This window comes from Jaculus jaculus, chromosome 7 (assembly GCF_020740685.1).
Source record: "Jaculus jaculus isolate mJacJac1 chromosome 7, mJacJac1.mat.Y.cur, whole genome shotgun sequence".
NCBI classification, from domain to species: domain Eukaryota; kingdom Metazoa; phylum Chordata; class Mammalia; order Rodentia; family Dipodidae; genus Jaculus; species Jaculus jaculus.
The window spans coordinates 55298402-55313908 of record NC_059108.1 but is presented as its reverse complement, the minus strand read 5'-3'; the positions used below and the strand labels follow the sequence as shown (position 1 = coordinate 55313908).

General features: G+C 36.8%; 1 protein-coding gene across 3 annotated transcripts in view; it reads left to right on the top strand.

Annotated features, from left to right (window-relative positions):
• The window catches only part of Fut9 (fucosyltransferase 9), a 267934-nt gene extending 255462 nt beyond the window's left edge, over nt 1-12472 (top strand). For 2 of the 3 annotated variants that reach the window (XM_004663651.2, XM_045154541.1), the window contains one exon: nt 11151-12472. In XM_004663651.2, coding sequence (XP_004663708.1) covers nt 11159-12238 — 1080 coding nt within the window. In that variant the 5' untranslated portion in view covers nt 11151-11158 and the 3' untranslated portion in view covers nt 12239-12472. Of the gene's footprint in view, nt 1-2671; nt 2773-11150 lie in introns of all 3 variants that reach the window. The other variant, XM_045154540.1, reaches the window with a different exon arrangement.
• Nucleotides 12473-15507: the final 3035 nt, after the last annotated feature.

Sequence of the window (15507 nt, the reverse complement as noted above, 5' to 3'; positions counted from 1 at the left end):
CAGCAGCTTCAGTGGTAGCAGTGGCAGTTCCAGCAGTGGCAGCTTCAGAGGCAGCAGTGGTGGATCCAGCCGTGGCAGCTACAGCAGCAATGGCAAAGGATCCAGCAGCAGCAGCTTCAGCAGCAGCAGTAGCGGTTCCAGCACCAGAGGTGCCAATCTGCAGGCCCACAGTTGCCAGGTACAACTTGGCCTGCAGGAAAACCCAGTGGCCAGCTCCAGAAATCAGAACAGTGGCCCAATGACCCAGCCAGCAACTTGACTGAGACCAAAGTCATCCAAAAAGGTAACTGGGATAGCACCAGGGAAGGGTCTCACTTGGTCACAAGCTGACTTGGATCCCTCAACAGACCAGAAATCCTAACCTCTTTGTTGATAGAGGATCTGGTTGTTATAATACCTACTGTTACATAAATACTCTGTGCTGTTTTTGATTGAATGTGTATAGTGTTCAGTTAAATTTTAGAATCTACCTATATTTTATTTCACTCAGCCTACCTGAATGCTCCCATAGCAGGCAAACTCAACACCTAGGAACACCTTTGTAGATACTCCGAGAGTCTTAAGAGCCACACCTAACAACTTAAGCTCCTACCCTGAAGATATATAACATCAGATCAAATGATACATCTAAGAATACCCAACTAGCTAGAAAATCCAATCATTAACTTAATCCAAGATGCAAAAATATATACATTTTAACACAAGAAACACTAAAAAGCAAGACAATATAAATCGACCTAAAAGTATTAATGCATCAGACATGACCTCCAGTGAGAACAAGTTAGAGGAAATGCCTGAGAAAGATTTCAAAAGAATGATTGTAAATATGTTCAAAGAAGTCAAAGAACAAATCAAAGGAGTCAAAGAGGAATTCAAAGAGGAAATCAAAGGAATCAAAGAAGACACAGAACACCAATTTCATGAAATAAGGAAGGCAATACAAGACATAAATAAGGAGATAGAAATAATAAAGAAAAACCAGTCAGAATTGCTAGCAATGAGGAACACAGTTAGTGAAATAAAAAAATCTGTAGAAATTCTCATCAGTAGAATGGATGGAGAGGACAGAATATCTAAGCTAGAAGACCAGGTGGCAGATCTAATACAGTCCAACAAAGAGAAAGACAAACTTACAGGAAAGTATGAGTGGGAATTTCAAGATATTGGAGACACTATGAAAAGATCAAATATGAGAATTCAGGGCATAATAGAAGGAGAAGAATTCCACTCCAAAGGCATAGTAGGTGTCTTCAACAAAATCATAGAAGAAAATTTCCCCCAAATTGGGAAAGAGGTGCCAATGCAGATACAGGAAGCCTTTAGAACCCCAGCCAGACAAAACTGGGAAAGAACCTCTCCTTGCCATATGATAATCAAACTTCCAAACACATACACCAAAGAAAAAATATTGAAAGCAGTTAGAGAGAAAAATCAAGTTACCTACAAAGGCATGCCCATTGGGATTACAGCAGATTATTCAACGCAAACTTTCAAAGCCAGAAGGGCTTGGAGTGATGTATTCCAAGTTCTGAAACATAACAACTGTCAACCAAGGTTACTTTATCCTGCAAAGCTATCCATTCAAATAGACGGAAAAATAAGGACATTCCTTGACAAAAGCAGGTTAAAGGAGTACTTTAAGACAAAACCAGCTCTACAGAAAATAGTTGATAGAATCCTCCATGCTGAAGAAAAGGAAAAGCACACATATAAGAAACCTGGAAAAAACAAGCAATACTCAAATACTAGTTAACACAAGAGAGCAAAGGTAGAACCGGAACCACAAAAAAAAAAAAAAAAAAAATGGCAAACATAAAAACACACTTTTCAACAATATCTCTTAATATCAATGGCCTCAATGCCCCAATGAAAAGACATAGGTTTGCAGACTGGATTAAAAAGCAGGATCCTACAATTTGTTGTCTCCAAGAAACTCACCTTTCTACAAAGGATAGACATTATCTTAGGGTGAAAGGTTGGAAAATGGTGCTTCAAGCAATTGGGCCTAGAAAACAAGCAGGGGTTGCTATCCTAATATCTGACAAGGTAGGCTTCAGTCCAATGTTAGTCAAGAAAGATAAGGAAGGTCACTTTATATTGATTAAGGGCACACTCCAAGAGGAGGACATTACAATCCTAAACATATATGCACCTAACATGGGGGCACCAAATTCATTAAAAAACACTATTAGAACTAAAGTCACAGATAACACCAAACACAGTGGTGGTGGGTGACTTTAACACCCTACTCTAATCCATTTGCAGGTCATCCCGGGAAAAAAAAAACCAGAGAGGCATCTGGACTAAATGAGGTCATAGAAGGAATGGACCTAACAGCTATAAACTGGACATTTCAACCCAATGCTGAGGATATACATTCTTTTCAACAGCACATGGAACATTCTCTGTAACAGATTCTAGGCCATCTTGGCCTGTATAACAAAATCCTATCTCAGAAACAAAGAGAGAAGGAGAGGTTGAAAAACAAAACAGCATTCAAACCACATTATTTGCAGTTATCATTTTTGTTTTGTTTATTTTATTGCTTAATTCATGTTTTTTTTATTATTGTTTTTAGTTGGTGTGCAGGGATTTAGGCATCATTCATTCTTGTATTTTCAAGTACCATTTGTTTTCATTTCTGTCCCACTATGTCTCTTCTTACATTCAGCAATACAGAAAAAAGAACAATTTATGAAAATAGATTTGGAAATTATGATATTAAATGAAGTGACTCCAACTCAGAAAAACCAAATTCACATGTTCTCTCTGGTATGTGGGTCTTACCTTATAAGTGCTCTAAGTGTGAATATCTAGGGGGGCAAGTGTGAATTAAGCCTATAACAATGGAATCATAACAAAATATAAAGAAATTAATACAAAGCTATGAGCTGGATGAGAGGGGTGGAAGGGCAAAATGATACCTGCAATCATCACTTTTAAAACTATTCATTACAACAACCTGGGCAGAAAATATTATAAGCCAGAACACAGGTCTAGTAAATGTGACAGCATGTCTAGAGACTAAATGTACCAACTATCCAGATGAAGAGTTTATGGACTTGAATATATAATAAGTTCCAGTTGGTTGGAGCCCTGGAAGGTAAGTAGTTGTTTGTGGAAACAGAGGACAGAGGCAGTGTGGTGCAGAAGATCCTTTAACAGAAGATGAGAGAAGTAGGTTTTATCTACTTCTGATAAGCCATGTACACATGTGTGCATGTATATCATACACAGAAGTTGATTAGGGTTTGTGTATCAGTAATCACCCTTTCTTCTCAAAAAGCTGAAGGTACAGTAATACATCAAACCAAAATGAGAGATGTATGAGTTTGTATGTGCCCGTGTGTGTGTGTGTGTGTGTGTGTGTGTGTGTGTGTGTGTAACATTTCCCTTGGTTTTCACTGCCTTGTTGTTAGGATCTAAAAACCTAACAGTAATCACAGTAATTCTGATGCTAATGGCCAACTTATGAAAGATGACCAACCTCCAGGAGTAAAAGCATGTTCAAGAAAAATGGAATGCAGCACCCTGAGTCCTGTCTACTGCATCCCCTGAGGAATGTGAGCCAAACTACACTATGGCTCCATGTCAGACATGATTGCCTTGGCTGAAACTGAGGCCAGCAAATGGGGTTTCTAAAATGAATAGAGACCCTGATTAAGAATGAGATATGGTAGAGAAGGGGAGAGCTGATGAAAGAGTATATGGAAGAGGTTAATCCCTGAGCTGGAAAGAAAATTTCAAAGAGAATGAACATAGAAAGTGTACAAAATAAAAGAGCTTATGGTGAACTGAAAAACAAAAAGCAATTGGTAGCTCTGTCATTAATGAAAGCAAATATCTAAGACAAGAAGGAAAAGGGTAGAAAAGGGAAGCAAAACAGAAAAATAAACAAAACTATTCATTAGTCTGCCTAAGGACAAAATCACTACAGAATCTAATCAGTGAATTGATGTGTGCTAGATAGTGTCCTTAGGAACATTCAGGAAAAGCCTTGGTGACCCAAGATAGGATAATTTGGTAGTAAATTCTCTAGGGTCTGAGGAAGCATAATAAAGGCTTCCCCATGGAAATGCCAGAGATTATGTTTAAATATCTTTGAGAGAGGTTTATAGAAAAAAATTTAATAGCATTCCTGAGATCAACCAGTGTCTTCTTGCCAAAAGTAAATGGCATCTCGCCCAAGACAGGGGGCATCTGGCTCAGAATCTAATGGGGAGAATTGTGGGAACAAAGAACAGTAATGCCCATGAGTAAGGCTTAATACAATTTAAAGTTTCAAGAGAATCTTTGAAAAGGAGGTGATGAATATATAAAAGTTTATAGTACAAGGCAAAGTATAACAATGAAAGAATAACGCTTTTGTTTTTAAACTTGTAAGAATTCTTACCATAAAAACTGTAAGGAGGGATTAAAGTAAAACAAAATAAGAAAAATCATAAGCAATTCAAATTATGAAAATTAGATAGTATTCTGAAAACTTTGAATAATTCCAAACTAGATCACGCTATCAATAGATACACTATAAGGGAAGTGAGTTATTTTCTGAGTGTGCCTGTATAGATTAATAATAGTAGCAAATTAGACAACCCACCAAATGCCTAAGCCCACAGGGGAGTCAATACAGGGACCCAAAAAAAAGTGAAGTAGTTTGTTTGAAAATTTGAGAATTTATGTACTGTGTAGCATTTTTTTTTTAATTTTAAAACCAGATAATTATGGAAAATTTTGAGAGATTCAAGTCATATACTTTTTATATTAAAGCGAGGAAGGAGAATACCAATTAGGTTCTCTGGTTGTTTCAAGCAATAAAACCAATCATAACTAATATAAACATAAGTGAAATTTTATTGAAAAATTGTGTAGCTCTCAGAGCTGAGGAAAATAAAAGCCAGAAAGGTGTAATCCAAAGAAGTGTCATTAACTCAGGACTTCCTAGGAAAACTTACTATGATTGATCAGTTGTAACATTGTTCACAATTGATACTTCTGCTCCAGTTTTATAGACACAGAGAATATTAGAATTATATGCTAAGCACTGAGTAGAGAAAGAAAAGATGTTTCTCTATAGTCCCAAGGATTGTGCGCAGAAGAGGAAATTGCCTAGTAGGAAACTTGGATGCTATTATCAGAGAGGAAAGCTAGGATTGAGGACATAACTCAGTGGTAGAGCACTTGATGACACATGTACAAGGCCCTGGGTTCAATCCATAAAACCATCACACAAAAGAGTACTGGAGAGATAGCTTAGCTATTAAGGCATTTGCCATCATATCCAAAGGAACAAGGTTCAATTCTCCAGTACCCACGTAAATCCAGGTGCACAAAGTGGAGCATCCATCTGGAATTCACTTGTAGTGGCTAGAGCATGTCCTCTGACTCTCTCTCTCAAAAAATAACTAAATAAATAAATATTTTTAAAAGAGAGCAGAAGAAACAGAGAAGGTTTTGTATATATAGAGAAAAATGATTAAAAAGTGACAAAACCTGGGAGAGTTATATCCAAATTGATGACACCAACAAATATGTCGAAATAATGCTTTAAATATAATATTGTTGTAGCAGTTTAATTCAGATATCCCCATAAGGTAATGTGTTCTGAAAGCTAGGTCCCCAGCTGGTGGTAAATTGGGAATTGGATCCTCCTGGAGGCCTTGTATTATTGGGGGCATGCTTATGGGTGTTATAGCTAGCAACTACTTGCTAGTATTTGGCACACTCTCCTGCTGCTATTATCCACCTGATATTGGCCAGGCAGTGTTGTCCACCTTCTGCTCGTGATATTGTTTTCCCCTGCCATCATGTAACTTCCTTCCCTTTGAATTCGTAAGCCAAAATAAACCCTTTATTCCCACAGGCTGCTCTTGGTTTGGTGTTTTCTGCCAGCAGCACTAAGCTGACTACAACAGTTGTTATATCATATTATTATTATTATTATTTTTACTGACAACTTCCATAATTATAAACAAAAACCTCCCCCCAGATTACTTTTTACAACTCCACTCTCCATAATACCCCTTCCCCATCTTAATCAGTCTCTTTTTTCTTTTGATGTCATCATTGTTTTTTCCAATTATGATGATCTTGTGTAAGTAGTGTCAAGCACAGTGAGGTCATGGATATCCAGGCCATTTTGTGTCTGGAGGAGCATGATGTAGGGAGTGCTACCCTTCCTTTGGCCCTCAGATTCTTTCTGCCACCTCTTCTGCAATGGACTCTGAGCCTTGGAAGGTATGACAGAGGTATTTCAGTCCTGAGCACTCTTTTGTCAATTCTTCTCAGCACCATGGTGCCTTCTGAGTCATCCCAAGATTGCTTTCATCTGCAAAGAAAAGCTTCTCTAACCAAAAGGGAGAGTAGTATTAATGGATATGAACATTTAGAGAAATACATAGTGGGCAATTTGGAGAGCATAATATATTCATTTATCCAGGCACCAGCAAACATTACACCCCTAGGGCTCATAACTACCCCTGTCATAGGTTTTCGGTATTAAGCATGTTTGCTCCCACGAAGTAGGCCTCCAGTCCAATTAGAGAGTGGTTGATTTATCCATAACAGACATGCCACTATTGTATCCATTGGCTCATTTGGCCTGGCTGGTCAAATTTAAGGCTTGCAGTGTCCAGTGTTGAGTATCTCCACTGGTGATTTATCTTTCTCCCATTGAACTGCATGCAACATAGCTTTTTCCAGCTTTCGGTCAGCTGGTCTATATGGAGGAGGTTTTCAGGTCAGCTCCAGCAGGAATTCTCAGTGACTTACAGCCCAAGTATGTGGAGTCTTTAGAAATCGGGTCTTACCATCTATTCCTGGGGGGAAACCAACAGCCTCAGCAAAGGCCTGTAATGTTTTAGAGGTATAGGTGACCTCCCTGGCCAACAACTCACTGGAAGGTATCCCATCCCTGACACTAAAAATTTTCTAGTAACAATCTATGGCTTCTGGGCTATTGTCCAGAAAAGTAGGTTTCCCATATGGCTTATTCATACCTTCTTAGATTTTGATTAGCCATCCCCCCCACCTTTCCTTTACTCAATCACTTCCCCTGACCTCACTTAAGCCTTCTCATCCCTGTTAATCTATTCTAATTACATATATCCAATACCATCCTATTAAGTCCCCCCTCCCTTTCTATTCTCTTTATAACCCCTTTCTAACCGATTGGCCTCTGCTGCTGAGTTTTATTTCAACTCACATAGAAATCCATAATTCAAGTATACAGAGAAAGCAATAAGTACACATTCCCACTTGGGTTCATTTTTATATTTGCACTTACTTAGCATAGTACTTTGTGCATCCATGCATTCACTCATACAACATATGGAACATTTATTAATTATGTACTATACTATAGTAGTAAGGATAAAGTCCACCATGGAATTTACATTCTGGTATCACTAATGGTTGTATTTACCAACTGCAGCAGGCAACAGTGTCAATCATAGATTACAGTTATCAGGTGTCCAGGCTGTAGGGAGATGGCCTGAGTTTGCAAGTGTGTTCTGCTACTTGCTAGCTATGTGGTCTTGTTCAAGTTGCTTATTCATTTATGTTGCAATTTCTTTTTCTTTTTTTTTAAATACTTTATTTAGTTATTTGCAAAGAGAGTGAGAGGTGGTGGAAAGGGAAAGAGAATGGTTGCACCAAGGCTTCTGGCCACTACAAACAAACTCCAGATGCATGTAGCACTTTGTGTATCTGGCTTTACATGGGTACAGAGGAATGTAACTCATGTCATTCAGCTTCTCAGGCAAGCACCTTAATGGCTAAGGCATGTCTCCAGCACCTGTAATTTCTCTATTAATAAAATAAGAATTTAATGGGTTAATTCATGTGTTAGTGTTTTAGTGTGTGAATGAAAGTGCCCAAATTAGTGTTTGGTAATAAACATCATATAAGTACCAGGTATTATTTTGCTATAAGCAACTGATATAAATTTAACTCATTAATAAATAGCCCTTAATTGTAAAGGATGGAGGCTAGGAAAATCCAGACAACAAAATGCGAAGTGCAAATGTGAATGGGTTATTGATGTTTGTATTCTTTGTTCAACAAAGGTTGTGGAAGGCAGGAGAGAACATAACTTAATGGTTAATCTACTTACTTGTATCTCTGGCCCTCAACCCACTCATCTGTGAAGAAGACATGATAGAGGTCCCTCTCTGTAGCTGATCTGTGAGGATGAAAGGAAATTCTGTGTCTGAGAGTGACCAGTGATTAAGTTGTAACCTGATCGCATGGACTGACATTACTTCTTTACTCACTTTTTAAATTGGTGGATTTTAGAAATGACTTAGCATAGTTTAATTTTTTTCTAACTTTTAAAATGTATATAGATTTAATGAAATGGCCATTTGTAACCATGCTAGGTAAAGTTTTGCCATTTCATCACAAATCAAAAGATTTAAGTAAATTTTGATCATGGAATTTGTATAATCCATGAAACACTGGTGTACTGTAGAAAGATGACATTGCAGTACTTACTGCAATGTTGCTTAGTCAGTGCATCCTGAGATTTGGAAAACAATGGAGAGTTTCCAAGTCATTCAGCTTTTCAGACAGGGTCATGTGCAGCTAGAGTCCCCAAACCCACTCCTGAACTGCATTTTAATATTTCTCAAATCTCTACTTGCTAAGTTTTATATTTAGAAAATCCTTCCTGTCTTCTTCTGGTAACAATAATTGACATCATGAACAAGCTTCTTCTTTCTTCCATGTTCTGAAATGACTTGTTACTTAAAAGCAGTTACTTAAAGATCCTTAAAATCCCTGTTTATTGAATTATTGGTTGCATTCTTGCTGAACTGTTATGGCCTATTGTTTGTTTTCAGTTATCATTCATGAATTCCATTTCTTTAACTATTAGTTTGTAAATGAAATCTTTTGCTATTTTCTTGTGCTGACATTGGCATTTCTTCAGCAGTGCAAAAATATAACCATTCATTTTATCAGAGTTTTCAGATGTATTAGCATAAAATAACTCAAAATATCCATTTCTAACTTTAATCCAAACCATATCAATAATTATTTAACCTTTGATATCTACTTTGAATTGCCCTAGATTATCCTTTCCTGAAGTTTACATTGTTATTTCCAAAGTTTGTGATAATATTAATCACCTCAGCCTCTGTTTCCTTTTGTTAATTTTTCCTTCTTATATCTTGGCTTCTTCTTCTTCTTTTTTTTTAATGGTAGGGGCTCACTGCAGCCCGTGCTAACCTGGAACTCACTCTGTAGTCCCAGGCTGGCTTTGAGCTCACAGTTATCTTCCTACCTGTGCTTCCCAAGTGCTGGGATTAAAGGCGTGCATCATCACACCCAGCTATTTCCTTCTTATTTCTTTAGCTTTGTACCATTGTACTTTGTCTAGGTTCTTGAGTGTGACTCAAACAGAAAAGTTATATACAAAAAGTTCACAATTTTCAAAGTTTTTTTTTTTTCAAAGTTCTATTTAAGCCACAAAAACTGACATGTGTTACCTGCAAAGGTCACTAGGCAATTGAAATTTCCTTTGCAGTTCCTTTCCAATTAGTGTAAAGGTTAACTAATAGTTCTTGGACATATTTAGTATATGCATTTTTGCTGATTTCTTCCATTGCTGACTACAAGGACAGAATCTAGTTTTGGTTTAGGTAATTAAGTGAAAGGTAGTTCCTCTCTGTTCTTGAACACTATGCACAGAATGTTCTATATTAATTTTGATCAATATTTAAAAATACATTATGTATCTGAAATTGATGGAGCATACTATTTTGGTTAGAAGAACAATATGAGTTTTAGAGGACCAGTAAGAATATAAGAATGTTGAAAATGTATTATGTGTGATCTTTTTATCTCCATGTTCATAAAGAACCACCAACATAAGAGGAAAGACTTTTAACTTTTTTTTGTTTATTTTTATTTATTTATTTGAGAGTGACAGAGAAAGAGGCAGAGAGAGAGAGAGAAAGAGAGAGAGAGAGAGAGAGAGAGAGAGAGAATGGGCACGCCAGGACTTTCAGCCACTGTAGACGAATTCCAGATGCATGTGCCCTCTTGTGCATCTGGCTAACATGGGTCCTGGGGAATCAAGCATCAAACCAGGGTCCTTAGGCTTCACAGGCAAGCACTTAAACTGCTAAGCCATCTCTCCAGCCCAAGAGGAAAGACTTTTCAAGACTTGACTTATCTCTTCCACCATGATCTCTTAATGAAATGCATGTTTCTGTTGAGAATCAGTACTTTCCATTTCGTAGTACTATGTTTTAATTGTAAAGAAAAGTGCACTAATACCAAATGAATGAAAATGGTGTTCCAGTGACAATAGGATTTTTGATTACTACATCCCAGTAAGAACTGGGTCCATTCATCAGATATTGAAAGTAACAAAATTGTAAGGAGACAATTTTTTTTTAAATAATGAGAACTTTCCAATTTGTACAATGTTCTTATTTACAAAAATAAGATATGAAGACATGTGATTGATTAATCCTGATGCATTTGTAAATAGTCAAGATAAACATATTGAGAAGCAAAATATTAATGTTTCTAAAAATGTTTTCATTTCCCTCTGAACTACAAAAATTGCTAACCTCAGAATGCTGGTAAATAAATGGACATGTCAACTAGGGAATGTTCACAGTCCACATGGAGTATATCAATGCACAAATAATTCAATAATTTAGTGGTGACAGAGTTGGTGTGGGTGGCTCTGAAGAAACAAGCAACTTGTTTTGAAGAACTGCAGTTGCATTTAGATATGATTCCAAGTCATCCTTTGTAGAGAAGAGCTCTGGAAAGCTTCCCTTTAAAAGCAGTCACTTGAAGCTATACATGGTGGTGCATGCCTTTAACCCCAGTGCTTGGGAAGCAATGGTAGGATTACAGAGATGTCCAGGCCACCCTGAGACTACATAGTGAATTCCAGGTCAGCCTCGGCTAAAGCAGGACCCTATCTTGAAAAACCAAAAACAAAACAAACAACAACAACAAAATACTCACTTGCCTTAAATTAAACCTCTATTTTTCTCAGTGTTTGTGATCACAGAAAAGGAAATATACTGATTTTGTGATGTTTATCTTATGCCAACTGCTTCTCTTCAGTTGTTTTGGTAGTTTCTTTCTTTATCCTCACCCTTACCTTCCCGTCTTTCTCTATTCCACAGAAAAAATTATGACATCAACATCCAAAGGCATCCTCCGCCCATTTTTAATCATCTGCGTTATTCTGGGCTGCTTCATGGCATGTCTGCTAATCTACATCAAGCCGACCAACAGCTGGATCTTCAGTCCAATGGAGTCTGCCAGCTCTGTGCTGAAAATGAAAAACTTCTTCTCCACGAAAACTGATTATTTTAATGAAACTACTATTCTGGTGTGGGTATGGCCCTTTGGGCAGACCTTTGACCTCACATCCTGCCAAACAATGTTCAACATCCAAGGATGCCATCTTACGACAGACCGCTCACTGTACAACAAATCCCACGCGGTCCTGATCCATCACCGAGATATCAGCTGGGATCTGACGAATTTGCCTCAGCAGGCTCGGCCCCCCTTTCAAAAATGGATTTGGATGAATTTGGAATCACCAACTCACACTCCCCAAAAAAGCGGCATCGAGCACTTGTTCAACCTGACCCTGACTTACCGACGCGACTCAGATATCCAAGTGCCTTACGGCTTCCTGACGGTGAGCACAAGCCCCTTCGTGTTCCAGGTGCCCAGCAAGGAGAGGCTGGTGTGCTGGGTGGTCAGCAACTGGAACCCTGAGCACGCCAGGGTCAAGTACTACAACGAGCTCAGCAAGAGCATTGAGATCCACACCTACGGGCAAGCCTTCGGAGAGTATGTGAATGACAAAAATCTGATTCCCACTATATCCACTTGCAAATTTTATCTTTCCTTTGAAAACTCCATCCACAAAGATTACATCACAGAAAAGCTCTACAATGCTTTTCTGGCTGGCTCTGTGCCTGTTGTTCTGGGACCATCTAGGGAAAACTACGAAAATTACATCCCAGCAGATTCATTCATTCATGTGGAAGATTATAACTCCCCCAGTGAGCTTGCCAAGTATCTGAAGGAAGTTGACAGAAACAACAAGTTATACTTGAGTTACTTTAACTGGAGGAGAGATTTCACTGTCAATCTTCCACGATTTTGGGAATCACATGCATGCTTGGCTTGTGATCATGTAAAAAGGCATCAAGAATATAAGTCCGTTGGTAATTTAGAGAAATGGTTTTGGAATTAGAATTTCCAATCATGTGCACATTTCATGAAATATTTCAATAATCAAATTTTGAAGATTCAAGTTTAGAGGCTAAAAAGAGAAAAAAAAATTACTTTTATTTTTATCATCCTCCCTGGGCTAACATGTATAATTCTATGGAAAATTTGAAGAGCTCAGCATTAGCAATCACTTTAGTTGATTTTTAATTTCCCTATATATATATACCTAAGTATGCACATTGAAACATAATTTATTCTGCACTACCATTTGTAAATTCTTTTTTCACACTTTATAATTGCCTATAATGTAAGTTAATGATTTAATTGTTAATGCACTAAAGAGCTCTTTAATCTATTTCTTGAAATGAAGATGAACATCTTAAAATATGAAAGATTTTTACTAAGTATTATAATACCTAGTTTCTAGTTTGCATAATGTTAACAAAGAAAGAATGTAATCTAATTGAATTTTAACTTTTTTGACTTCAGAGTTCAACAAGGTGTGTAACTGATCTCTTTTTTACCTGTTTACCACATGTGTGGAGGTAGCACCAATCATGCAGTTAATAAGAAAGGTGTGGGTTGGAGAGATGGCATAGCAGTTAAGCACTTGCCTATGAAGCCTAAGGACCCCGGTTCGAGGCTCGATTCCCCAGGACCCACGTTAGCCAGGTGCACAAAGGGGCGCATGTGTCGAGTTCATTTGCATTGGCTGGAGGCCCTGACATGCCCATTCTCCCCTGCCCCCTTTCTCTCTCTCTGCCACTCTCAAAAAAAAAAAAAAAAAAAAAAAAATTTAAAAAAGAAAGAAAGATGTGAGGCAGAACTGTGTTTTATGGGAAGCTATTAAGACTTCACATTGATTTTCATTAAATTGATTTGTAAATGTAGACTCTTACTCTCCTGGTCTTAGCGCTAAAATATTCAAGACAATTTTAAAATGCCATTTGTTGTGACTTTCAGTCCCTGGTAAATTATCCAAACACTGAAGAGAATCCACAGTAGCAGAGGGAGGCAGATTGCTGTGAATTCAAGGCCAGCCTGAGACTACACAGTGAATTCCAGATTAGCCTGGGCTAGAGTAGAGCAAGACCCTACCTCAAAAAAAAAAAAAAAAAAAAAAAAAAAAAAAAAAGAACGTGAATAGTTTGCTCATATAACAGCAAAAATTCTTTCCATTTACATAATTTTAATTACTTATTGATTTGAAATATTTTTTCCAAAGCCTCAGAGTTTAAGTTTTATTTTATCACATGGATTAATACACATAATATGTTAAAGGCCAGACTTATCATTTAAGATTTTTAAGAGAATTTAAATAGCATTACTATAAATATGTCAAACATCATTTAATATAATACAGCAAGGGTCTGTATGAAATGCACAGTACTTACAAGAAATAGGATCTTGTGCATTTGATGAATAAATAAATTAATAGTAGTGAAAGATCATGGGTAAATTTTGTTTGTTTCAAAGAATTGACAGTTCTAGCCTATAGGTTGTAATTGGAGATGGTGTTTTATATTACATTTTTAAATTTATCCATTCACAGCACATGTTATGTGGTATTCAGGGCTTTACAAACCAATATAAACTTATCATTAAACTAAAATTTCTGACAATTTTTCCATTAACTTTCAGCTACCTACAGAATTTCTACTCTGTAAGTTTAGAGAAGGGTAGGGCTGGGTATAAGCAGATGTAGTAGGTAAGAAAAGCCAAAAACTAAAAACTTCAAAGAGAGCCGCCACTCAATCTCTGTCTATATTTCACTTTATTCAAACACCCATCAAAAAACTTATAATGTTCTGATGACATCCATTTGGGTCTCTATGTGACTTGTTCTTACTATCCTGTTATCTGTTGATACCATCAGAACTCAAACTCACAATCTTCTATGCCAGATAGAAAGACAAAAGAAAAGGAATTTCAGTTGAACAAGAATTGTGCCATCTGGATTCCATGTTTCTGTGGTACTCCCAATGAAATCCTATGATTCACTGTTGATGTCATAAAATGCTATAGCGAATTTCCTTCATTGTTTAGCTACTTAAATGTTTCTCAGCTCCAAAGATCTGTTCCAACATAGTCTTATATAACTCTTTCATCCTCATATTATTTCTTCTACTTATCAAGAAGTAGTATGTTTACATGGATGTCCTGCTAACACCTTCACACACAGGTATTTGATTGCTAAAACAGTTTATATACATTTTTGTACATTTATGTTTTTTTGTTATTTTTTACATGTGAAAACATAGGATCTGGAGATAACATATCAATACCCTAGAAAGTATAGGTTTTCTTCCTGCTTTTGCAAAAGTAGATGCAGATGGTTTCAGACAACTGAGACTGAGGGCATTTGCCTGTTTCATTGACTATGGATTTGTTCTCTTCCTTGAACCAAGACAATAATTACATGGTGATAACACAAACTTAAGCTAAGACAATGATTATTCAGCTAGTACATCTCTATTGCCAAGCCCCAGAATTTTAAGCTTTCTGAATTTGAAGTGCCACAAGTTAAGTGATTCTTTTAGTTCAGGTCTATGAGTTTTAGGTTTGGAAGAATTATAAAAATGTTTATAAACTCATCTCTTCTTCCTGTTTGTGAGTGAGCTAGATGCAGAGACATTATTCAGGACTTGAGAAAGAGGGGGAGGTAGAAAGAGAGAGAAAGAAAGAAAGGAGACATGTTACAGCTTCTGATAATAGGTAATATTAGAATCAAAGGGTTCCATTGTTTTTAATTTCACATTGCTTACTGTCATATTCCTCATCAGACAGACATGTCTCAATTTCTATAAATGTGAACATCTTGTTGGCATTATTTTTGTTTATAGGATAGTAATTCTAGAAAAACTTCAGCTTTTGTATAAATACAGTAAAGAAATCAACAAAATGTTAACATTTTTTCTGATGTAAATATTTAGGCATTGAACTTTAGCAGAAGATGGGCTTTCCCTGCATGTAAATGAAATACAACCACCAAGAAGGCATTTGGTTCTCTCACACTCCTTTTTATTTATTATCCTGTGGGTCACAGTTTTATGTAAGTCTATCTCATGTGAAAGATATATTGTTTCAGACAAACTAGCTTGCTACTGATTATAATAATATTTAACAATTACATCTGGGGATAAACTATGGCTATAAAAATAGAACAGGCCATGTAAAAATGTAGGAAGCCATAGAAAGGCATTGTCATCAGTACTTTGAATATTTAAATATGAATTGTTGGCCTTATTAGTAAAAATAGATAAAACTTATTGCAGATCTTATTAATAATAA